The 25,055-nt window shown below is 44.5% G+C and overlaps 1 protein-coding gene across 5 annotated transcripts in view; it reads right to left on the reverse strand.

Moving 5' to 3' along the window:
- The window catches only part of LOXL4 (lysyl oxidase like 4), a 128,005-nt gene that overhangs the window by 56,975 nt on the left and 45,975 nt on the right, over window positions 1-25,055 (reverse strand). For all 5 annotated transcript variants that reach the window (XM_056529561.1, XM_056529560.1, XM_056529562.1 and 2 more), the window contains one exon: window positions 17,692-17,900. In XM_056529561.1, the coding sequence (XP_056385536.1) occupies window positions 17,692-17,900 (209 nt within the window). The remainder of the gene's footprint in view (window positions 1-17,691; window positions 17,901-25,055) is intronic.

The raw sequence follows: 25,055 nt of genomic DNA on the forward strand, positions 1-25,055 counted from the left end.
TTTTTTTTTTTACTTAAGGCCAGAAAAAGGCCAAAACACAGTAATAAAAAAGTAAAGTAAATAAATAAGTAAATAAATAAATAAATAATAATAATAATAACACCAATAATAATAATAATATTTGAAACATTATTTAAAAAAATGCCAGAAATAAGTTGTGTGGATATAAAAGCATTAAAGGGGTATTCCGGCCTTATACATCTTAGATAGGGGATAAGATGTATGATTGCACCTTGGGATAGGGGATAAGATGTATAAGGCCGGAATACCCTTTTAAAATGTGCCAATATTATAGCGGCCTAAGATCTGTAGGGGTTTTTGGCTTACAAAAATGTAAAAAAGTAATACCGAATACACAAACTGCATTACAAAGTTGCAGAACTTTTCATAATACAATGATTAAAAATAGAGATGAGCGAATTTTTGAAAAAATTTGGTTCGATCCGAAAAAATTTGCGGTGAATCGCTATTAAAAATGGCTATTTCCGGGCTACAGAGAGCGTCAATAGGGGTGTAAAATTGCCGTAAAACGCATAGGGAGTGTGCTGGGTTAGTGAAATAATACTGTTATTCAGTATGACATGTAGATTACAGACATTGCTATTAGAATCACTGTCACAGAGCGTCTGGATGTGGCAGCAGGGTCAGGAGACCACATGGCGTCACAATTGAAAAGAATTAAGAGATTTTTTAATTACATTATTATCTAATTTTTTTAAATTCTTTTTTGAGGACCCATTAAAAAGATAGTCTGAGCATTGAGCTGGCAGTCTGCCACAAGGTGATCTGCCACCTGCTCTCCAGCCCCTGCCTCTCAGACCCCCCCCCCCCCTCGATGCTCATGATTGAGTGTCCCGGGTGCTCGAAGCAGTTACTTTGAAAAATTACCATATGACAACCAAAGAAATATAACAAGGAGATTACATGGTGGCTCAATGACAGAGCCTGGAGATCGCAGCAGCATGACAAGACAATAGGGCGGCACTATGATAGAGCCTGGATGTGGCAGCAGTATGAGGAGACCATATGGCGGCACAATGACACAGTCTGGAGGTGGTGGCAGCCTATGTAGGTCGCAGAGTGGCACAACAACAGAGCAGTGTGCCAGTTTGTCCTCCCTCTGGAGGGCTACTGGGTAGCCCGGGAGGGCTACTGGGTAGATCCTGCCAGTATCATATACTTGTCTAAAATATTAAGCAATGCACTTGTAAGTAAACATGGCTGGTACTGTGAAACTTCGTATGAAACTGGGAATGTTTCATTTAATCAGTTATGGTTTATTTTTATCGCTCCAACCTGTTTCCTTGGATTCTTGTGGTAATTCCAGAGCTAATATATGACGACGACCATAGGGCCTCACAATTGAAAAGATTAAAGAGATTTTTTTTTATTTAAATTGAAGATTTTGAATTGATTAACAAGTTTAATGTGCCAGCAGCAAGCGGAGATCACATAGTGGCATAATGACAGAGCCAGGTAATAAGAATGAGTGAACTTTAAATCCTTTTCTGAGGACCCATTGGAGGGCAAGTCTGGTGCCAGCAGCCGTGGTAATTCCAGCTCCAATAGTGTCTAATTGCTGCAGTGTATAAGTTACTGCAGTGAAAAAGCCTGTACTTGTATCTTAAAATCAAGCTGCCGATCCGCCTCGAGACGAGCTACCACCTGTTTCAGCCCCTGCCAAATGGTGGCAGAATGGCACAGCCTGGAGGTGGCAGCAGCATAAGGAGACAAAATTGCGGCAGAATGACACAGCTTGGAGGTGGCATCAACATGAGGAGACCATCTAGTGGCAGAATGACACAGCCTGGAGGTGGCATCAGCATGAGGAGACCATATGGTGGCAGAATGACACAGCCTGGAGGTGGCATCAGCATGAGGAGACCAAATAGTGGTAGAATGACACAGCCTGGAGGTGGCATCAACATGAGGAGACCATATGGTGGCAGAATGACACAGCCTGGAGGTGGAATGACACAGCCGGGAGGTGGCGGCAGCCTATATAGGCCGCAGAGTGGCAAAATGACAGAGCCTGGAGGTGCCAGCAGCATGACGAGACCATAGGGTGGCACAATGACAATGTCTGGAGGTGGCAGCGGGGTTGGTAGACCATATGGCATCACAATTGAAGAGATTTTTGAGATGTCATTTGAAGATTTTGAATAGATTAAAGGGGCACTCTTGTGGAAACCATATGTTTTTTTTAAATGAACTGGTGCCAGAAAATTAAACAGATTTGTAAATTACTTCTATTAAAAAATCTTAAAGGGGTACTGGAAAACATTTTCTTTAAAATCAACTGGTGCCAGAAAGTTAAAAAGATTTGTAAATTGGGTAAAAAGAAATTGGGGATGTGCAGCTCACAATTAGCTAACTGAGGTAAGAGGGCTATACACCTACACCAGGTGTTAGGGAATAGCAAAGAAATTGTTTAAACAGTAGCCAACCCCTCAAAGTTAGCATCAGTTCCCTGATACAAGAATGAGAATTAATAATAATATAAACTGGATTGTGCTTCAATTAAAATATGAAAATGTATATTTATTACACTGTTTAAAATATATATCATTTTTTGTCAGTATATCCTCTAAGCACAGGGCCCTTGTGCCGAGGAAATTATATAAAATATAATAAAGACAACAATATCAACAAACACCGATAACTTGCATAGAAAATGTATAGGAATGTAACAATTTTAATGTCACTTTGGATGATCCGGCCTCCGGTGATCCGGAAAGTGAGCTCCAGTCCTATAAATGTTGTAAATTCCAAAACAATATAGGTGAATGGGGTAAATTTATAATTACCAGTCTGCAATATACTTGTCACCTGGACTTATGTTGTGAGGTCCGCACTTTTAAAATGGTAGCGAGGTCCGCAATATACTAGCGTCTGCTACCATTTTAAAAGTGCGGACCTCACAACATAAGTCCAGGTGACAAGTATATTGCAGACTGGAAATTATAAATTTACCCCATTCACCTATATTGTTTTGGAACTTACAACATTTATAGGACTTTCACCGGAGGTGATATAAAAGTGACATAAAAATTGTTACATTCCTATACATTTTCTATGCAAGTTATCGGTTTGTTGATATTGTTATTTTCATTTTTATTCTATTTTATATAATTTCCTCGGCACAAGGGCCCTGTACTTAGAGGATATACTGACAAAAAATTATACATATTTTAAATAGTGTAATAAATATACATTTTCATATTTTAATTGAAGCACGATCCAGTTTTTATTATTATTAATTCTCATTCTTGTATCAGGGAACTGATGCTAACTTTGAGGGGTTGGCTACTGTTTAAACAAGATTTGTAAATTACTTCTATTAAAAAATCCCAATCCTTCCAGTACTTATAATACACAGGAATTACTCCAGTACTCCAGTGTATAATACACAGGAAGTTCTTCTCTTTTTGATTTTCCTTTCTGCCTGACCACAAGTGCTCTCTGCTGACACCTCTGTCAATTTGAGGAACGGTCTCTCTTGCTCTGGACAGTTCCAGAGAGAGCCTGGAGGTTGCAGCATCAGCATGAGGAGACCATATGGCGGCACAATGGCAGAGCCTGGAGGTGGCAGCAGCAGCATGAGGGCCATGCCAACTGAGGGTTGAGTCTGAAGAACCCACCGACTGTTGACTGGGGGTGTCGGATGTCACTTGGGATGAAGTGGATGACCGAGTGAACCAATCAATAATGGATGCCGAGTTGCTGGTTGAGACACGACCACTAGCTGACACCGGGAGCTCAGACCTCCCGCTGCGACTCCTGCTGACACTAGCCCTTACTCTGCTGCGACCTCTGCCTGCGCCTGATAAATTTAGGCCTCTGCCACTCCTCTGTGCATGGCCTGGCACTTATCTGCCTGACATACTTGTACAACAGCTGAGTGCGTATATATTATACTTATTATAGGAAAATACCTCCAGTATGGTTACACCTGAATTAGGCGTTAAAAGCAGGTGTGTAGGTAACTCTGGCCTTTAACAATAACTGGCCCCTATGAGTTTAACAGGAAAAAATGTAAAAGCGCTGAGTGCGTATATATTACACTTATGATAGGAAAATACGTCCCAGTACGGTTACACCTGAATTGGGCATTAAAAGCAGGTGTGAAGCCCTATTTTTTTGCATCTCCCCTTGAACTCTAGTCATAGATTGCGGGGTTCTCTGTGGCGACTGAACCCCTTTTGGCTTCAGGTCCTCTCTGTAGGCCTTACGCTCAAGACTGATGTGGAAGCCTTTCTCGAGATCAATGCGGGAACTGCTTCGGTGGGTAACGTATGGGATTATTTAAAGGCGTATGTGAGGGGTCTCTTTATCAGGGATATTACGACCTGTAAATCTAAGAATAGGGCGATCCAGGCCTCATTACAGCAGCAGGAGCAAAGGTTTTTTGACCCTTCTGACCTGGCTACAGATTATTGGCAGTCCCTGCAGGCTCTGTTAGACTCACATCTGTTGCAGATGGTGGACAACAAGCACCTCGTGGTGCCAGAACAGTGGACCACCCCCCCCCCCCACATGTGACCCCATTTTGGAAACTACACCCCTCACAGAATTTAACAAGGGGTGCAGTGAGTATTTACACCCCACTGGCGTTTGACAGATCTTTTGAACAGTGGGCTGAGCAAAGGAAAAATTACATTTTTCATTTTCACGGACCACTGTTCCAAAAATCTCTCAGACACCTGTGTGGTGTAAATGCTCACTGTAACCATTATTACATTCTGTGACGGGTGTAGTTTCCAAAATGGGGTCACATGTGGAAGGGGTTCAGTGTTCTGGCACTATGGGGGCTTTGTAAACACACAAGGCCTTCAATTTCGGACATATTTTCTCTTCAAAATCCCAATGGCGCTCCTTCTCTTTTGGGCATTGTAGTTCGCCCGCAGAGCACTTTACATCCACATATGGGGTATGTTCTTATTCTGAAGAAATGGGGCTACAAATTTAGCTTTTTTGCTATTTTCCCTTGTGAAAATGAAAAATTTAGGGTAACGCCTGCATTTTAGTGAAAAAATTTTTTTTTTTTATTTTCCCATCCAAATTTAATGAAAATTTGTCAAACACCTATGATGTGTTAAGGCTCACTATACCCCTAGTTACGTTCCGTGAGGGGTGCAGTTTCCAAAATGGGGTCACATGTGGGTATTTTTTTTTTTTTGCGTTTATGTCAGAACCGCTGTAAAATCAGCCACCCCTGTGCAAATCACCAATTTAGGTCTCAAATGTACATAGTGCACTCTCACTCCTGAGCCTTGTTATGCATCCGCAGAGCATTTTACGCCAACATATGAGGTATTTCCGTTCTCAGGAGAAATTGCGTTAAAAATTTTGGGGGTCTTTTTTTCCTATTACCTCTTGTGAAAATTAAAAAGTAAAGGGCAACACCAGCATGTTAGTGTAAAATTTCTTTTTTTTTTACACTAACAAGCTGGTGTGGCACCCAACTTTTCCTTTTCATAAGGGGTAAAAGGAGAAAGAGCCCCCAAAATTAGTAGTGCAATTTCTCCCGAGTACGTAAATACCCCATATGTGGCCCTAAACTGTTTCCTTGAAATACGACAGGGCTCTGAAGTGAGAGAGCGCCATGCGCATTTGAGGACTAAATTAGGGATAGCATAGGGGTATTCTATGCCAGTGATTCCCAAACAGGGTGCCTCCACCTGTTGCTAAACTCCAAGCATGCCTGGACAGTCACTGGCTGTGCGGAAATGCTGGGAGTTGTTGTTTTGTAACAGCTGGAGGCTCCGTTTTGGAAACACTGCCGTACGATACGTTTTTCATTTTTATTGGGGGGGGGGACAGTGTAAGGGGTGTATATGTAGTGTTTTACCCTTTATTATGTGTTAATGTAGTGTAGTGTAGTGTTTTTAGGGTACATTCGCACTGGCGGAGGTTTACAGTGAGCTTACCGCTAGGAGTTTGCGCTGTGGCGAAAAATTTGCCGCAGCGCATACTTGAAGCAGGAAACTTACTGTAAACTTGTCCGTGTGAATGTACCCTGTACATTCACATGGGGGGGGGGAACCTCCAGCTGTTTCAAAACTACAACTCCCAGCATGTACTGACAGACCGTGCATGCTGGGAGTTGTACTTTTGCAACAGCTGGAGGCACACTGGTTGGAAAACCTTCAGTTAGGTTCCGTTATCTAACTCAGTATTTTCCAACCAGTGTGCCTCCATCTGTTGCTAAACTACAACTCTCCCAGCATGTACTGATCGCCGAAGGGCATGCTGGGAGATGTAGTTATGCAACAGCTGGAAGTACGCAACTACAACTCCCAGCATGGCGAGACAGCTGTTTGGGTACGCCCTTGGTCCTTAAGTACCAGGGAGCAAAGGCGTACCTGTATGCCCTTGGTCCTTAAGGGGTTAAAGGGGTTATCCAGGAATAGAAAAACAGAACTTATTTATTTAAAAAAATTAAAAATAAAATGCTCCCCGTCTGTCTCCTGGTTGGGTGTGGTTCTGCAGCTCAGTTTCATTGAAGTGAATGAATTGAAGTTGTAATATCACACCCAACCTGGAGACAGACATGGAGCGTTTTTTTTAAATTATCTATTCCTGGATAAACCCTTATGGGCACTGCCATAAAAAAAATGTTTTGCTATTGCACTCCTTATGGTAAATAAAAACATTTTTCTAATTTACTTTGTTTGAAAAAAAATAATATATATATATATATATATATATATATATATATATATATACTGTATATATATATATATATATATATATATATATATATATATTTTATTTGTGTTAAAAAAGCTGCCACTAGGTGTCTCCCTATTTGTCCACAGCACATTTCCCTATCTCTTGCACAAACTTTGGACTCCTGCTGGCCTGGCAGAAAATTCCACAATCATGAAATACTGAGGGGTGTGTGCAGCCTTATCCAATCATAGCTCATCTCACACTGAACTGCTCTGGGCTGTGTGTAGCAGAGTGAGGGAGGAAGTTCTCCCCTGTAGGGCTTCAAATGATGTCACGCCTGCTGGGGAATGCTCCTTCCCAGTCTGTGAATCTGACTGAGCAGAAAATACAGAGCAATATCAAGGTAGAAAACTAAAAAAAAAATAAAAAAATAATAGCAATAAAGGCAGGGGGTGGTTTATCATGATGGGGGCAGTGAACTGGGAGGATTATAAAATTTAACAAGATCATGACAGGTACTCTTTAAAGGGGTACTACCGTGCTGACAACTTATCCCCTATCTAAAGGATCTCGCACGCAGCACCCCGCTCTCATCAGGCCCCGGAGCGAACATCACTCCGGGTCTGATGATTGCCGATCACGGGGCCGGAGTATCGTGACGTCACGGCTCCGCCCCCATGTGACATCATGCTCCGCCCCCTCAATGTAAGTCTATGGCAGTGGGCAAGACAGCTGTTTCGCCCCTGCCATAGACTTGCATTGAGGTGGCGGAGCGTGACGTCACACGGGGGCGGAGCTGTGACGTCACGATCACCGACCCCGTCATCAGGCCCGGAGCGGATGTTTCCTCCGGGGCCTGATGAGAGCGGGGTGCTGCGTGCAAGATCGCGGTGGGTCCCCAGCGGTGGGACCCCACGCGATCAGGCAACTTATTCCCCTATCCTTTAGATAGGGGATAAGTTGTCAGCACGGTAGTACCCCCTTTAAGCCCTGCTTAGTGTTCAGCTCTATGGGACAATTTTTTTATACCAAGCACAAAACTTTCACAATATCAGAACGAGGCGACTATGGATTTGATATGACAGAAGAAAAAAAAGAAAAGAAAAGAAAAAATAAAGGTATGGAGAAACGTGTAATTCAGGTTTGGAAATAAAGAAAGCTGAGGCTGGTGAACTATATCAGGGTTCAATTTTAACTTCAACTAAACACTTCACTTTCTCCAGATTTTTCGGTTCTTCAGCCGGGAGCTTTATTATAAATTCTCGCGCAGATAGCAATGAATCGAAGATGAGAGTCCTATGATGTAGCCAAATCTATTTGTCGGGAGAACAATTCTGAGGTTTGCTCAGATAATTAATGTTCCAGTCTCGCTCGGAGTTATCTCCTGCAAGACAGAAATTGACCTGTCTCCTGCTACAGTATTGAAAACGTACATCCTCGCCTTTCTGCTTACTCAGTCCTTGGCAGCCATTTCCACCCTGACTGCAGAAAAAAAATTATCTTCCTTCCGACCGACTGTAATCACACAATGACTGTTTACTGCAACACGCCAACAACATGCTACTTAGCGTCACGACGGGAGCTACAAGGATCCAGAAGGACGGGAGGCGACGTGGAACTAAAGTCGCGTCGGAACAGAGCTGAAGTAGATGAACAGAGCTGAATTCTTCAAAAAAAAAAACAAAACAAAAAAAACAGCACCACCCCTGTTTTCAGGTTGTTTGTGGTATTACAACTTGGCTCCATTCACTTTAAAGGAGATCTGTAGTGTAAAATAACTTATCCCCTATCCGAAGGATAGGGGATAAGTTATTTTACACTATAGATCTCCTTTAAAGGGGTACTATCCTTCCAGTACTTATTAGCAGCTGTATGCTACAGAGGAAATTCTTTGATTTTTGTTGCATCAAAGTTGCATCAGAACAGAGCTGAAGTAGATGAACAGAGCTGAATTCTTCCAAAAAAAAAAAAACAGCACCACCCCTGTTCTCAGGTTGTTTGTGGTATTACAACTTGGCTCCATTCACTTTAAAGGAGATCTGTAGTGTAAAATAACTTATCCCCTATCCTTCGGATAGGGGATAAGTTATTTTACACTACAGATCTCCTTTAAAGGGGTACTATCCTTCCAGTACTTATTAGCAGCTGTATGCTACAGAGGAAATTCTTTGATTTTTGTTGCATCAAAGTCGCATCAGAACAGAGCTGAAGTAGATGAACAGAGCTGAATTCTTCAAAAAAAAAAAAAAAACAGCACCACCCCTGTTCTCATGTTGTTTGTGGTATTACAACTTGGCTCCATTTACTTTAAAGGAGATCTGTAGTGTAAAATAACTTATCCCCTATCCAAAGGATAGGGGATAAGTTATTTTACACTACAGATCTCCTTTAAAGGGGTACTATTCTTCCAGTACTTATTAGCAGCTGTATGCTACAGAGGAAATTCTTTGATTTTTGAATTTCTTTTTTGTCTTGTCCGCAGTGCTCTCTGCTGACACCTTTGTCCGTGTTAGAAACTGTCCAGAGGTAGCAGAGGTTTGCTATGATAATTTTCTTCTGCTCTGGACAGTTCCTGATACGGGCATCAGGTGTCGGCAGAGAGCACTGTGGACAAGACTAAAAAGAAATTCAAAAAGAAAATGATTTCCTCTGTAGCATACAGCTGCTAAAAAGTACTGGAAGGATAAAGATTTTTCAATAGAAATAATTTACAAATCTGTTTAGCTTTCTGGCACCAGTTGATTTAATACATTTTTTTTCCACCGAGTACCCCTTTAATTGAAACTGAGCTGCAATACCACGCACGACCTGAGGACAGATGGGGTGCAGGTTTTTTTTTAAAGAAATCAGCTCTGTTTCTAAGGCTTCCTAGCCTTCTTCCTCAGAATTGTGTAGTGTGCCAGTACTGCCGTGCCAGCTACCATCCACTAGAGAGTTGGCGGGTGGCTGAGAGCTTAAGGGTTTCCAATTACATAATGTGTATTTTATTTACTGGAGAGTTTTGCAACTCTATTTACTTGCACTGCACTTTACTTTATACATATGATTCAGTCTTCTAGGGTGCTAAGGGTTAATATTTCTCACATTGCTGCATCTAATGTACAGTTGAATGGTAATGTGGCCACACGTGTGTTCCTCAGCTCTGCCTTTACTGAGGAACCTAATTTAAGTGGTCCTAGGGTTGGTAATGCTAGGGATACCTTATGTATAGGCCACAGGCCACCTGTCTAAGGGTACATTCCCACATGGCGTATTTTGCTGCGTATTTGCTGCGTATTTGGTGCTGCGTATTTTCCTACCCATTGACTTCAACAGAGAAAATAAAATACGCAGCAGCAAATACGCAGCAAATACGCCGTGTGGGAACGTACCCTAAGACTACAATCAAGTCAATGTTTCTGAACCTTGTTCCTCTCCACACTGTGAGGATATCGTCTTACATTTCTAGAGGAAAAAAAGAAAGTCATCTCTACAGGAGAGGAGAAGTTATACAAGGACCTCGCTGCATTAAACTGATCTATTTTGCTAACGCTCAGGTCAGTGCTGTCTGTCTCCCATATCAGGAATAGTGTTGCTCGCGAATATTCGCAATTCGAATATTATTCGCGAATATAGCATATTCGCGAATTCGCGAATTTCGCGAATATAGCGCTATATATTCGTAATTACGAATATTGTTTTTTTTTTTTTGTTTTTTTTTTCTTCACAGTACACATCACAGTGATCATCCCTCTCTGCTTCCAGCTTGTGTGGTGTAAGAAGGCTCTAATACTACTGTGTGAGACTGGCGTGCAAAAAATCGCATATGCGAAAATTAGCATACACGGTTTTTCGCATATGCGAATTTTGTATATGCTAATTTTCACATCTGTAAATATTCGCATATGCGAAAATAAAACGAGGATATGACGAATATGCGAATATTAGCGAATATATGACGAATATACGTCCATATATTCGCGAATATTCGCGAATTCGAATATGGCCTATGCCGCTCAACACTAATCAGGAAGACTTCCCAAAGGCTGTGCAGGCATGCTGTGAGTTGTAGTTTTGCAATAACTAGAGGCACTCGTGGTGTAACGGTACAAAACTACAACTCCTATAAGTCCCAGTATGCTGGGGGAGTTGTAGTTTTAGAACAGCTAGAAAGCTGCAGGTTGGAGAAAAATGCCCAGGGCAACACAGCGAATTTGGTTGCACAATATGAAGATTGTAAGGCCGGTGTGAGGTGAGATTTCCGAACCCATGCAAAAATCGAACCGCTCCTCCCCTCCGCTCTCCGAAGTTTTCAGATGCTAGAAGGGGGAGGAGCGAGGGCAGAGCCCGAGGTCGCACGTCTGCAGGAGATAATTAAGCCAAGCCCCTAGGTTTGGAAATCTCACCTCACACCGGGCTCACAAGTCGCAATCTCCTGCTGGGACCAACAAGAGTCCCAGCAGTCAAACCCCCCCCCCCCCCCGATCAGACACATCCCCTATGGCTATGGCTGCAAAATTATCCCCTAGCTAAAGGATAGGGGATAAGTTTGAAATTGCTGGGGGGTCCTACAGGTGGTCCCAATCTCCTGTACGGTGCCCCGTCTCTCTCTGGGAACGTTGTATCACGAACCCCGCACGAAGCGCCGGCCCACCCGCCCCCTCCCATATATTTCTATGGGAGAGCCGGTGTGAGGTGTTTTTTTGCGCCCCCGTAGATCCATGCGTCCGCTCCTCCCCCAGCTCTCCGAACATTTCCGAAGCTAGAACTGGGGGAGGGCAGAGCAAGGGAAGGGAGAAGGTTCACACCCCCTCCCTCATCTCCCCTCTCTGAGCTCGGCTGGACGCAGATCTCTACGGCCACGCCCCCTCCCTGAGGACATAGATCGCCACGGCAGGTCCCCTCCCTCATCTCCCCTCCCTGAGGACATAGATCAGTGCTCCCAATGAGCTCTATGTGTAAAGGGGGACATACTGCAGGGGCTAAAGGGTGACATACTGTATGGGCTAAAGACCCTTTACACATAGCGCTCATTGGGAGCACTGATCTATGTCCTCAGGGAGGGGAGATGTGGGAGGGGACCTGCCGTGGAGATTTACGTCCTATGCTCGGGGGAGATGAGGGAGGGGGCGTGCCGTGGAGATCTGCGTCCAGCCGAGCTCAGGGAGGGGGCGTGTACCTCCTTCCTCCTCTTGCCCCAGCTCTAGCTTCGGAAATGTTCGGAGAGCTGGGGGAGGAGCGGACGCATGGATCTACGGGGGCGCAAAAAACCAACTCACACCGGAAATAGCTGAATGGTGTGAGGTGCAGAACTGCGCCCCATACAGCTTTACGTAGGCCCCTCCCCTCGGCTGTTCAGAGATTTCCGAACATACAGTGAGGGGAGGGGGAAGACAGAGAAGGGCAGGACGCAGTTCTGCACCTCCCTCAGCCTGTACACAGTTCTCTCCTCGCCTCAGGAGGAGGACGCAGATTCCCACAGCCCCGATCCAGGATGGAGATTTTGACAGCTGTGAAAATCTACATCCAGGGGGCTGTGAGAATCCCTCTCCTCCAGAGGGAGGTGCATGAAAATTTACGTCCAGGAGCAGGGCTGTGAGAATCTATGTCCTCCTCCTGATGGAGGGGCGAGGAGGGAGCTGTGAACGGGGTTAGGGAGGGGCAGAACTGCGTCCTGCCCACCTCTGCCTCCCCTCACTGTATGTTCGGAAATCTCTGAACAGCTGAGGGGAGGGGCAGACGTAAAATTGCACGGGGCGCAGTTCTGCACCTCACAACGGCTCTCCCATAGAGATACATGGAGGGGTGTCGGCCGGTGCATTGCCATAGAATGAGATGCTCCGCCTCCATCACATCCTATTGGCTCACACTTGTCACGTGACATATTTAATCGACACACATTGACGCGCACAGCAGTCTCAGTTTGGCGAGGATCATGCTCAGCTCACAGGGAGAGCCGAGGCCCCATGCAGGACATTGCGAGGGGTCCCAGCGGTCAGACCCCCCCGTGATCTAAAACGCATCCCTTATCCTTTATATAGGGAATATGTTTTTCGGGGTGACATATCTCCTTTAATGTAAGGGTGCATTCACACTACGGAATGTCCGCCCGGAATATCATGCTAACTAATCCAGAATTTTTATTTTCAGCAGTGTGCAAGGTGCGGCAGAATCCTATTGGAAACTGCTGCCCTGGAATTTCCGGGCAGAATTTCTACGCTGGGAAATTTCTTAGTGTGAAGGCGCACGCAACTGCGACCTGCGGGCATCTTCTCTGTGACTTCACTAGTTGTATTTACATTTTTTTGCAACCAAAATCGCAAATGCTAACAAAAGTTGCCCCAATAATTTTGATACTGCTTAGCCTTAGTTCGGCCATATTGCTTGTTACCCCCCAGCTTTCCCGGAAACAGATATAAACTGCTTGACCGCTGAAGACATTTGGTTAACCTTATAATGCCCAGGACAAATTATCATTCAGACTTAGACTTTTTTTTCTAAAAGGTCAGGGCAGGTGACTGTTCAATTTCTTCCTGCGAGAAAAGCGCCCGCTGCGAGCGACGGCTAATGGCATCAATGTCACAAGGCAGCGCGCTGTGCGGAGATCGCCAATTAATATCTCAGGATTCAGGTTATTTCATAGTCCTGCTGCTTTTACTCCTCTTCAACATAACACATGACCCAATTTGACTCTCCAACCTTATTTCCTGAGCCACGTCCAGAGCAGTGTTTTCCAGCCAGTGTGTCTCCAGCTGTTGCAAAACTACAACTCTCAGCATGCCCGGACAGCCGTTGGCTGTCCGGGCATGCTGGGAGTTGTAGTTTTGCATCAGCTGGAGGCAAGCTGTTTGGGAAACACTGTCATTTTTAGCATCCATTCACATATCAGGTCTTAGGAAAGCTGGGTGGCGCCTCCTCTGGGCATTATAATGTTATTGTAGTTTTGCAACAGCTGGAGGCTATGGAGACAATTCTTTTTGCCCTGTCCCACTACTATCCCAACTTTACCTTTTATTTACATTTTTAGCTGTCAAAACATCCATTCACATATCATGGAAAGCTGGGTGGCGGCCCCTATGGGCATTAGCAACAGCTGGAGGCATGCTGGTTGGGAAACACTGTCATTTTTAGCATCCATTCACATATCAGGTCTTAGGAAAGCTGGGTGGCGCCCCCTCTGGGCATTATAATGTTATTGTAGTTTTGCAACAGCTGGAGGCTATGGAGACAATTCTTTTTGCGCTGTCTCACTACTACCCCAACTTTACCTTTTTATTTACATTTTTAGCTGTCAAAACATCCATTCACATATCATGGAAAGCTGGGTGGCGGCCCCTATGGGCATTAGCAACAGCTGGAGGCACACTGGTTAGGAAACATTGTCATGGAGCTCTGGAGCCTTTGCTTTTTGCCCTGTCCCACTACTACCCCATCTTTACCTTTTAGCATCCATTCACATATCAGGTCTTAGGAAAGCTGGATGGCAGCCCCTCTGGGCATTATAATGTAATTGTAGTTTTGCAACAGCTGGAGGCACATTAGTTAGGAAACCCTGTTATAAAGCTATGGAGACAATTCTTTTTGCCCTGTCCCACTACTACCCCAACTTTACCTTTTATTGACATTTTTAGCTGTCAAAGCATCCATTCACATATCATGGAAAGCTGGGTGGCAGCCCCTATGGGCAATAGCAACAGCTGGAGGCACACTGGTTGGGAAACACTGCCATAGCTATGGAGCCTTTGCTTTTTGCCCTGTCCCACTACTACCCCAACTTTACCTTTTATTGACATTTTTAGCTGTCAAAACATCCATTCACATATCATGGAAAGCTGGGTGGCGGCCCCTATGGGCATTAGCAGCAGCTGGAGGCATACTGGTTGGGAAACACTGCCATAGCTATGGAGCCTTTGCTTTTTGCCCTGTCCCACTACTACCCCAACTTTACCTTTTATTGACATTTTTAGCTGTCAAAGCATCCATTCACATATCATGGAAAGCTGGGTGGCGGCCCCTATGGGCATTAGCAACAGCTGGAGGCACACTGGTTGGGAAACACTGCCATAGCTTTGGAGCCTTTGCTTTTTGCCCTGTCCCACTACTACCCCAACTTTACCTTTTATTGACATTTTTAGCTGTCAAAACATCCATTCACATATCATGGAAAGCTGGGTGGCGGCCCCTATGGGCATTAGCAGCAGCTGGAGGCACACTGGTTGGGAAACACTGCCATAGCTTTGGAGCCTTTGCTTTTTGCCCTGTCCCACTACTACCCCAACTTTACATTTTTAGCAACCATTTACATATCAGGTCTGAGGAAAGCTGGGTGGCAGCCCCAGTGGGCGTTATAATGGAAAGTGACAATAAGACACCACAAGTACACCAGCTTCCGAGAAAAGGCTGCAAACAACACGAGGATCAGAGTAAATTACACAGGACGGCCCATAAGAATAGCACATTGGTGTGATGCAGGAATTACACCCGGCTCTTCCCCACCACAGGCTTTTCCTGGGGGACAAGACGTATAATTATATTCCTCCGCTGATGGGGGGTTTGCACCGCTGTGGACGATAAAACGTGGCATCCAGCATTGCTGTGTACTGGGAAGGTAGTAATACAGTGTCCTCATGAGACATCCGACCTACAAACAACACAAAACAACTCCGAGTCTACAGCAGCAGAGTCCCCAACCAAAACTCCCAGCATGTCCTGGTAGCCATCAGACAGACACAGGGTTTGGGGAAGGGGGAGCAGAACTATAGGAAAGGGACTTATACTAGTTTTATTACACTAAATGGGAAAACCGAGCAAAAAATGTATTTATTTTTTAAAATATTGCTTACCACCATGTGGTATTCCAGGTCATTAAAGGGGTACTCCTCTGGAAAACATTTTTTTTTTAAATCAACTGGTGCCAGAAAGTTAAACAGATTTGTAAATTACTTCAATTTAAAAATCTTAATCCTTCCAGTACTTCTCAGCTGCTATATGCTGCACAGGAAGTTCTTTCCTTTTTGAATTTCCTTTCTGTCTGACCACAGTGCCCTCTGCTGACACCTCTGTCCATGTCAGGAACTGTCCAGAGCAGGAGAGGTTTGCTATGGGGATTTGCTCCTACTCTGGACAGTTCCTAAAATGGACAGAGGTGTCAGCAGAGAGCACTGTGGTCAGACAGAAAGGAAATTCAAAAAGGAAAGAACTTTCTGTGCAACTTACAGAAGCTGAGTAGTACTGGAAGGATTAAGATTCTTAAATAGAAGTCATTTACAAATCTGTTTAACTTTCTGGGACCAGTTGATTTAAAAAAAAAATGTTTTCAAGATGAGTACCCCTTTAAACTCATTTGTCTCATATCTATACAATATTGACATTGCAGGTCTGGGGACCTTTGGCCAATAGCTGCCATGGTGACCCATTGGCCCCAAAAAATTCCTCTCTCAGCATGGGGTGACAGTCTACTAAAATAAGAAAGGAAATGCAAAGCAGCTCTCTCACACCACTTTTTCCAGGTAACCCTCCGGCAAAGTCAGTGTTTCACTCCAATTAGGATTCTAAGAACATGACTGGGAATGTCTGCCAAGCCAGAAATCTTTCCAAAAGGACAAAAAATACCCCCTCAAAGAGAAGCCTTATCCCTTTAGTCTATTTAGGTGTTACAGCTGCCACTTATCAAAACATTTAAATGGGCACTGTCAGATTCAATAACTTTTACATGTTGTGCATCTTGTCAATGTTATCTCCTTTTTATAGTAATCATGGCTTATAAAAAAAAAAAAAAAAAAAGACCACTAGGGGTCCCCATGCCATTTAGAACATAATCCTGTTTGGCTGCAGGATCATCTTTGAAGCACAGGCTGAGACAAAGTCCAGGAAGTGAGGGCGGGGCTAGCACTCCTCTGTGCTCACTCCTGTCCTATCAGACTGCAGCATGAAAACAGAGAGGAGGGGGTTACAGAGCAGCCTGCAGTGAAGAGACCCAGCACAGCACAGCAGACTCAGGGAGGAAGTGAATGCATGTTGAGTGAGGGTGGGGTCAGTGCTTGCCTGGGACACGCCCCTTCCTGAGCAGTGGATGTCAAAATAAGTGAGCAGCAGAACGGAAAGACCACCATTATCCCCACCACAGCACACATTCACACTACGGAATTTCTGCCCAGAGATATTCCGGGGAGGAGATTACATTACTGCGGCGGGACCACTCAAAAATGGGCCATTTCCATAGACCGTAATGTATTTCTGAGCGCATTTTGCCAAAAGAATGAACATGGAGTCTGGGGTCCAAAAATTTTGTAGTGTGGATGATGCAGCTCGGAATAAACGTAGTGTGAATGGGCACTCACACGAACAGGATCTGCTGCAGATTTGAAGCTGTTTTTCAATCATTAAAGGGGTTATCCAGGGAAAAAACTTTTTTTTATATATCAATTGGCTCCAAAAAGTTAAACAGATTTGTAAATTACTTCTATAAAAAAAATCTTAATCCTTTCAGTACTTATGAGCTTCTGAAGTTAAGGTTGTTCTTTTCTGTCTAAGTGCTCTCTGATGACACGTGTCTCGGGAACCACATAGTTTAGAAGAGGTTTGCTATGGGGATTTGTTTCTAAACTGGGCGTTTCCCGAGACAGGTGTCATCAGAGAGCACTTAGACAGAAAAGAACAACCTTAACTTCAGAAGCTCATAAGTACTGAAAGGATTAAGATTTTTTAATAGAAGTCATTTACAAATCTTTTTAACTTTCTGGAGCGAGTTGATATATATATATAAAAAAAAAAAAAAAAAAGCTTTTTCCTGGATAACCCCTTTAAGTCAGGTTGCGTTGACATTGCGGTAGTGCTGTCCATTTAGAGTATACACGTTACAGGAAAAAATTTATATGCTAAATAACGGATGCTGCCGTATGCCACGCAGAAACACAGGAGCATTGAATATAGCAATAATTGTCTTTCAAAAAAAAGAAAAATGTCACCCACCCCCAGTTGGGATGCAATGGCGGCCATATTGGTGACCCAATACGAGCAATGGGTGTGAGGATTTACCTGTAAAACTTGACGTTGGGTTGAACCTCTCCAGGAAAGCCCAGCATGCCGCACACCACCCTGCTGTTATCTATGGTCCAGCCGTGGTCACAGACCTGCCGCCACCTGCCATGATGTTTCACTTCGACGATGCCCTCTGTGACCGGGAGGCTTGCCTTGGCGCGGGCAGAAATCGGCTTTATTCTAACCTCCTCGATTTTCTTTGTGTGCTGAAAGATGGAGACAAACAAGTGCAATCACTATACGTACATCATATAGCTGTGTAGCATACCGCCATACCACAAACCACCATAGGCTGTCAGTGTTTCCTGATCAGGGTGCCTCCAGCTGTTGCCAAACTACAACTCCCAGCATGCCCGGACAGCCTTCGGCTGTCCGGGCATGCTGGGAGTTGTAGTTTGGCAACAGCTGGAGGCACCCCTTTGGGAAAGGCTGTGCTAAGTGAGGAAAGAAAAGGGTGTCCTCTATGCTGAACGCTCCTCATTTTTTGTCCACTATTACGGTATTTAGAAGAAACATGTTCAGTTCTGCAGTGTTTGGTATCTACATAAATAGTTTCCATGGTGCGGCAAAATTATGATTTCATCCGGCCCTTTTTTTTTGTTTTTTTGCCAATTTATGTACATTTGATGTCCCAGTATGGGACATAGTCCCGTACAGTACTCAGTCCCTCTGTGTCCTAGGGGCCGTCCTGCAGTGTCTCCCCCATAGTAATATATATTATGTATAGTGTTATGTATAAAGGACCTTTAAGGACCTTTTAGTTGTCACATGATAATGTGTTCACATGATGTGTTTGTTACCCAGAGAGCACCAGCTAACCAGGTGACCTGCAGCTTGAGCTATGGGCTTCTGGTTCAGCACCCCCTTTATAAGAGGGGGAGCCATTACAATCTCTCTCTCTTATCACTCTTGATCCTGAGATACAGTAAAGACTAGACGTCTCAGAACCAGTGTCCAGCACATCTGGAGGCCTCAAGCCTACTTACAGCCACATGCCAGTAAGTCAAGTCATCTTTGTTTGCTGTCACTACCTACAGTCAAGTCAAGTCTATAGTCAAGTCTATTATAGTCAGCGTGGCTGTCCTAAAGTCTATCGAAGTCCCAGCAAGCTGCGAGGTCCTTCTGTGTTACTGGCCACCTCTCTGGGATCCTGGCCTAGCTTTAAAGACTATTTCCATCTGTCTACCTCAGTAAAGCTACCGTTAACCCTAAGCTGGTCTTGGACTATTATTGCCCTGCCTAACTTTGGGATAGCGGTACTACTGTTCGGGTGGTTTACCAGGAAAACCACGCCCTGGCATCACGAACATTTAGGGGTTAATAACACCTGCCCCTGGGCTACAACATCTGCACCATACACCTCACCTTTGTACTCCAAGACACCACATACTGATGTAGCAGAGCTGAATGGGTAAACAACAGGAAAGGATGGTCAAGACAGGCCTCTCTTTCATAATAAAGACAACAGCTTTTCTGGACAGTTTATGGCGATGTTATTTTAAATGGGCCCTATCATTAAAACTAATTTTGCTATTGCACTCTGTCAGGCCCAAGGCCTGATTATGGACACATACATGTGTTTTTATTGTATCTGTGTATAACCTAAGACCTGGGGGTGAGAGGTCATTCAGACTGTGGGTTTGTGTATTGCATTTTATTGGGGGTCTGGCTGTTTGTTTACATCTCCTTTGAAGTCAAAGGCTTTTTTGAAGTCATGCACTCTGGTCCCATCATATAATCAAACAGATAAGGGGCCAGGAAGAGAGAAGACCCCCTGGTGGGATCAGAGGGGAGGGGGGAATGGAGTCTCCCTTCCAAAAAGGCAGATAGATAATATTTAACAATGCTAGACTCAAAGTAGTGTGTTCAATGCTGTGGAACAAGCTGACAAGATCATCCTAAGAACAGCTGGAACTCACTCTCATGGACTGATATCATCATGCTGTAAGAACTTCATCTTTTGTTTTCTGAACTTGTCTTACTAAACTCTTTATATATTTTTGTACCTGTATGTCATTTGTTCCTGTATTTTAACATATATAGCACTGTGATACCTCTTATCAGATTAAATGTTTAATTAATCAGCTCTGGTCTTTGATCTGTAAATATATGAGCTCACCTTTCTGAAGGCAGCTCTGGTGGAAACACGTTTATCTAAGGGTTAATTTGGTGACTTGCTGGGACTAGTAGTGGATACCCAGAGGTCTGGTGGGCTTAACCCTTGCACCATCACACTCTCTCTTTCTCTCTGACAGAGGTCAGACGTTTCATGTCGTTGGCCACAGGTTTGCACACATCCCACAAGGGATTTTGTTCTATTATTCTTTGCATATACTCTCCAAGTCTTTAAAGGGATACTTTGGTGAAATATAAGTTATCCCCTATCCACAGGAAATAAAAGTTATCCCCTATCGACCTCTAGGGCCCCCCTGTGATTTGCTGTGCGCTCTGCCTCCCACTCCCAGGCTTTAATGTCGGCCCACTCGGCAAATCACTGGCTGAGTAGGATGTCACTGAAGTCTGTCTCCGAGGGTGGGGGGCTGTAGACCACCAAGGATTGGTAAGTAGTTTGCCCCCGTACAGGAGGTCGCGGGGGATGTGTATAGGGGACAAGTTTTATTTCCTCAGAGTAGCCCATTAAGGTTTCAATGCTGATGACTGACAACTCTGGAACACCAAACCACGACCCATTTTCAATGCCCTGAGGGAAGACGGTACTCCCCCAAGATTTGATGGTACATGCCCCATCCATCATCTCTTTGATGCAGTGAAGTTGTCCTGTCCTTAATAGTGATGAGTTGCAGGGGTCATATTCGAATTCACGATATTTTGCAAAAATATGGACAAATATTCGTCCTATGTTTGCGAAATTCACATATTTGCTATGTTCATTCTCTTTTTTTTCCATGCAAAAATTCTTAATGAAATTCGCATAGTGCGCATGCGCAATTATATATTTCAATTAAAAGAAGGGAGGGATCTGTGTCCAGTCTGGAAGTGTCAATATTTGCATAAATATTCACATAAATATTCGCATAAAAAAAAAAAATATATCACTATATTCTAAATGTTTGCGAAGTGCCGATATTTGCGGTAAAAATTTGCATTTCAAATATTCGCGCTCAACACTAGTCCTTAACAGAAAAACAACTCCAAAGCATAATGTTTCCACCTCCATGTTTGACGGTAGGGATGGTGTACTTGGGGTCATAGGCAGAATTCCTCCTTCTCCAAACACAACAAGTTGAGTTGATGCCAAAAAGCTTGAATTTGGTCTAATCTGACCAGAATTTCACCCAGCTCTAAGAGATTCACTGGCAAACTTCATTGACCTGTACAGGTGCTTTCATGAGCAGGGGGACCTTGCGGGCACTGCAGGATTTCAGTTCTTCACGGTGTAGTGTGTTAACAAGTGTTTTCTTGGTGACTATGGTCCCAGCTAGGGATCGACCGATTGTCGGTCTGGCCGATATTATTGGCCGATATTCACGATTTTGGACATTATTGGTATCGGCAATTACCTTGCCGTTATGCCGATAATGCCCAGCCCCCCCGCCTCCCCGGCCAGAGACCACCGCTGCCGCTGCCCCCCCCATTGCCTCCCCTATCCCCGGTTTTATAATTACCTGGGCCCAGGGTCCGCGCTACTTCTGGCTCCTGCGACGTCCTGCTGCGTCCTGCGCGCTGCACAATGACGAGTGACGTCCTCAACGCAACGTCATCGTCAGTGTGCACAGTGAGAGCTCAGGACGCCGCCGGAGCCAGAAGTAGCGCAGACCCCGGGAACAGGTAATTATAAAACCGGGGATGGGGGAGGCAATGGGGCAGCGGTGGTGGTTGGACTAGGGAGGACCCCAGGACAGGCAGGGGGAGAGAAGTGGGGGGCGACTGGCCTGCGCGCCGCTTTAAATCATTGATCTGCAGCAGCTTCTGCGGGGCCGGGGGGGAGGGGGGAAATAGCTGATAACTTATACCGTAATATCGGCCTGAAAGGTCACAGATTATCGGTATCGGCCCTAAAAAATCTATATCGGTCGATCCTTAGTCCCAGCTGCCTTGAGATCATTGGAAAGATCCCCCTGTGTAGTTCTGGGCTGATTCTTTACTCATTTGCATTGAGAGTTCACAAGGAAAGATTTTGCATGGAACCCCAACTGTGCAAGATTGACAGTTCCAGTCTGCAATATATCATAATCTCATAAATGATCTTTATTTGAACCCAGAGTTAGTGTTTCTTGTTGAGTAAAATCTTCTGATTTGTCTTGAATTCTATCCTTCCACCGGCCATGAAATGACGGATCTCCTCCCGTGCGAAGTTCTGGAATGCCGAGGAAACACCTCTGGTATGTCAGGCAGGGGTGGAGTGAGGTAATGCGGGCGGACGCTCTATGACACTATTCATACAGACAAGTCTCTAGTTTTACATAGTCAGTCGGACACTGTGCGCAATTGTTGCTCTTGGAACGTGGCCCGATTGAACTCTTCTGCTTTCTTTTGGCCAGAAAAGGCAAACGATTCCAAAAACCCAAATTTTTGTGACATGTCACACGGGCCGCTTCACTTCATTGAAAATTTTGTAGTTTAACCCCTTTATTCTGCCAAGATTAGTTTAAAGGGGTATTCCAGGAAAAATCTTTTTTTTATATATCAACTGGCTCCAGAAAGTTAAACAGATTTGTAAATTACTTCTATTAAAAAAAATCTTAATCCTTTCAGTACTTATGACCTTCTGAAGTTAAGGTTGTTCTTTTCTGTCTAAGTGCTCTCTGATGACACGTATCTCGGGAAACGCCCAGTTTAGAAGCAAATCCCCATAGCAAACCTCTTCTAAACAGGGTGGTTCCTGAGACAGGTGTCACCAGAGAGGACTTAGACAGAAAAGAACAACCTTAACTTCAGAAGCTCATAAGTACTGAAAGGATTAAGATTTTTTAATAGAAGTAATTTACAAATCTGTTTAACTTTCTGGAGCTTATCCCCTATCCCCAAAGGATAGGGGATAAGGTGTTAGATGCCACCACTAGGCACCCTTGCAATCTCTGGGCCGGCAGCTCCGGTGTTTTGCCGTAAAATGTGTTTTGCCGTAGAATGTGTTAGCTGACTCAGCACTTTCCAGTGCTGGACTAACACAGCCCTATTGGCTGACACACGCACACCCGCCCTTTGTCCAGCCCTGGAAAGTGCTGAGTCAGCTAACACATTCTACAGCAAAACACTGCCGTCCGGAACACAGAAGCTTGCCGCTTCCGCGTTCGTGATGTCATGCCACGCCCCCTCCATTCATGTCTATGGGAGGGGGCATGACGGCTAGTACAGAGCCCTCACGCCTCCTCCCGTAGACTTGAATGCATGGGTGAGGCGGCCTGCATTGCCAGTCATCGGGCACGGAGCGGAGTTAGCTCCGTGACCCAAATGACAGGGGTGCGGGCCCGGAGATCGCAGGGGTCCCACCTATGAGGAGCCTCTGCACATGTCCACAGTATAAAGGTGCCTCTGTGCTACAAGAGGTTCAAACATATTTACAGACTTGCGCTTTTCATCATGCCGTGGCCCCTACTGGCCCCTGACATTTATGCTCTGCCCATATACAATTTTTTTTAATGCATCTGCAAATCCATCCACACCATCACCAGGCACAGATTACATAGGGCTAAGGAGGGGATCCGACCCTATGAATCATTTACACAGCCACCGGTGTGCGGCCCTGTACGGAGAACTCACTGACTCACATAGTAACGAATATAAAGGGAATCACTGGGAATGTTCTATTATTGAGGACAATTAGACCGTCATTCCTCTGAAGGATGAGACACGCTTAGAAAAATACCAGAACAGGATTATTAATGTATAATGCATTTCACATTTGTCTCATTTCCATAGCAATTACCTGGGAGTAAATGTGGCTTTGACATTTAGTGTTCGGGATCTCATGATCTCTAATGCGCTGCTACAAGCAAGGTCTGAACCTGATGGCACAAAGCCATCTCGGGGCTCTTTCCTATTACGGTAGGTGTTCTGGTTGTCTCTGTATATTGATATCTGACTGCTGCACCCATATGAGCAATGTTACTGATATGGCAACCTGTAGGACTCTCATAGGACATACAGGATTTCAGTTGGGACAGTCCCACCAAGCGTATAAAGACACCAAATCTCGGCCAATCTATGGGTCTGGTGATCCAAACTGATAGTGTGGTGCCGGGTGAGGCAATAATGTTACAGGGTCTGATGGTATTAACCCTTGATTTGTCATGACGCCAGGGTGCGGTTGTTTTGTATAGAAGGCCCTGCCGACAACCGGTCCACAAACAGCAGGATAATAGACAAAATGTCCGCAGCAGAATTTATGAGATAACTGGAACTTTTACTGAACTTCTTATGCAAACAGTCTTTATAAACATACAGTCTCTCTTGAGGTAACCGGGATACAGGTTCCTCACAGGCTTTGCTGGGACTTATAGTCTTTAGCTTTAAGCAGGCCCCTGTGCTACCAATTGTATGAGTTGAGTTGAATAGTAGTCACAAGGATTTAGTAAACAGAGCTTTATAACTCACGGTTTTAGTGGCTGCTGGTTCTTTAGGCTTTGGCCTAGTTGAGATGAATTGAGATATGCTCATTGGGCTTGGCTTAATGTCCAGCAAGAAGAGAGTGCGGGAACAAGAGAAAAGAGAGTGAATTTACAGACTACAGCCATTTATATACTAAGAGGGCTGGCCTAATCCCATTGGTTGAAAAGCCTGTAGGTCCTGAACCCAGAGAACTCTGGGTACATCACATGACCCACGAAGGTCCTAAATATCTGTAAAACCATTATAATATATCACGTGACCTAGGTAGATCCTATACATTTGTACACTATACAGAAATACATTTATATGAGGCGACCAAGGGGATAGCCCTGCAGGAGAGCCCTGTGGAATGGAGGGACTCTAGCTGAGGGGACTTTAGACAGGGACAGGACAAGGTCCTGTACCGGGACACCACAATAGCATCTTAGGGATTTGGGATCCCATCTTCTACATATAGCTATGTAAGGCCCCTTTGACACTATCGTTGTCACCCTGCAAAATCTTCTGTCATGAACTCCTATCTGAAAGTCCCTAAATCATGTCAATGGGATTTTTTTGACCATCCTGCAGCACCAGTTATGTCCCGTTATCACTAACGTCCATAATTTTTGATGGTGCAAAAAACGATGCATGCAGTAATTTTAACATTGAAGTCTATGGGTGATGGATGTTCCCAATTGCGCCCGTTATTTTCACCTTCCGTTATTTGTACTGCGCATGCTAAGAACATGGAATAAAATAACGGACATAAAATAACGGACATAACATAACGGACTATAACAGATGAAATA

This window comes from Hyla sarda, chromosome 7 (assembly GCF_029499605.1).
Source record: "Hyla sarda isolate aHylSar1 chromosome 7, aHylSar1.hap1, whole genome shotgun sequence".
NCBI lineage: Eukaryota > Metazoa > Chordata > Amphibia > Anura > Hylidae > Hyla > Hyla sarda.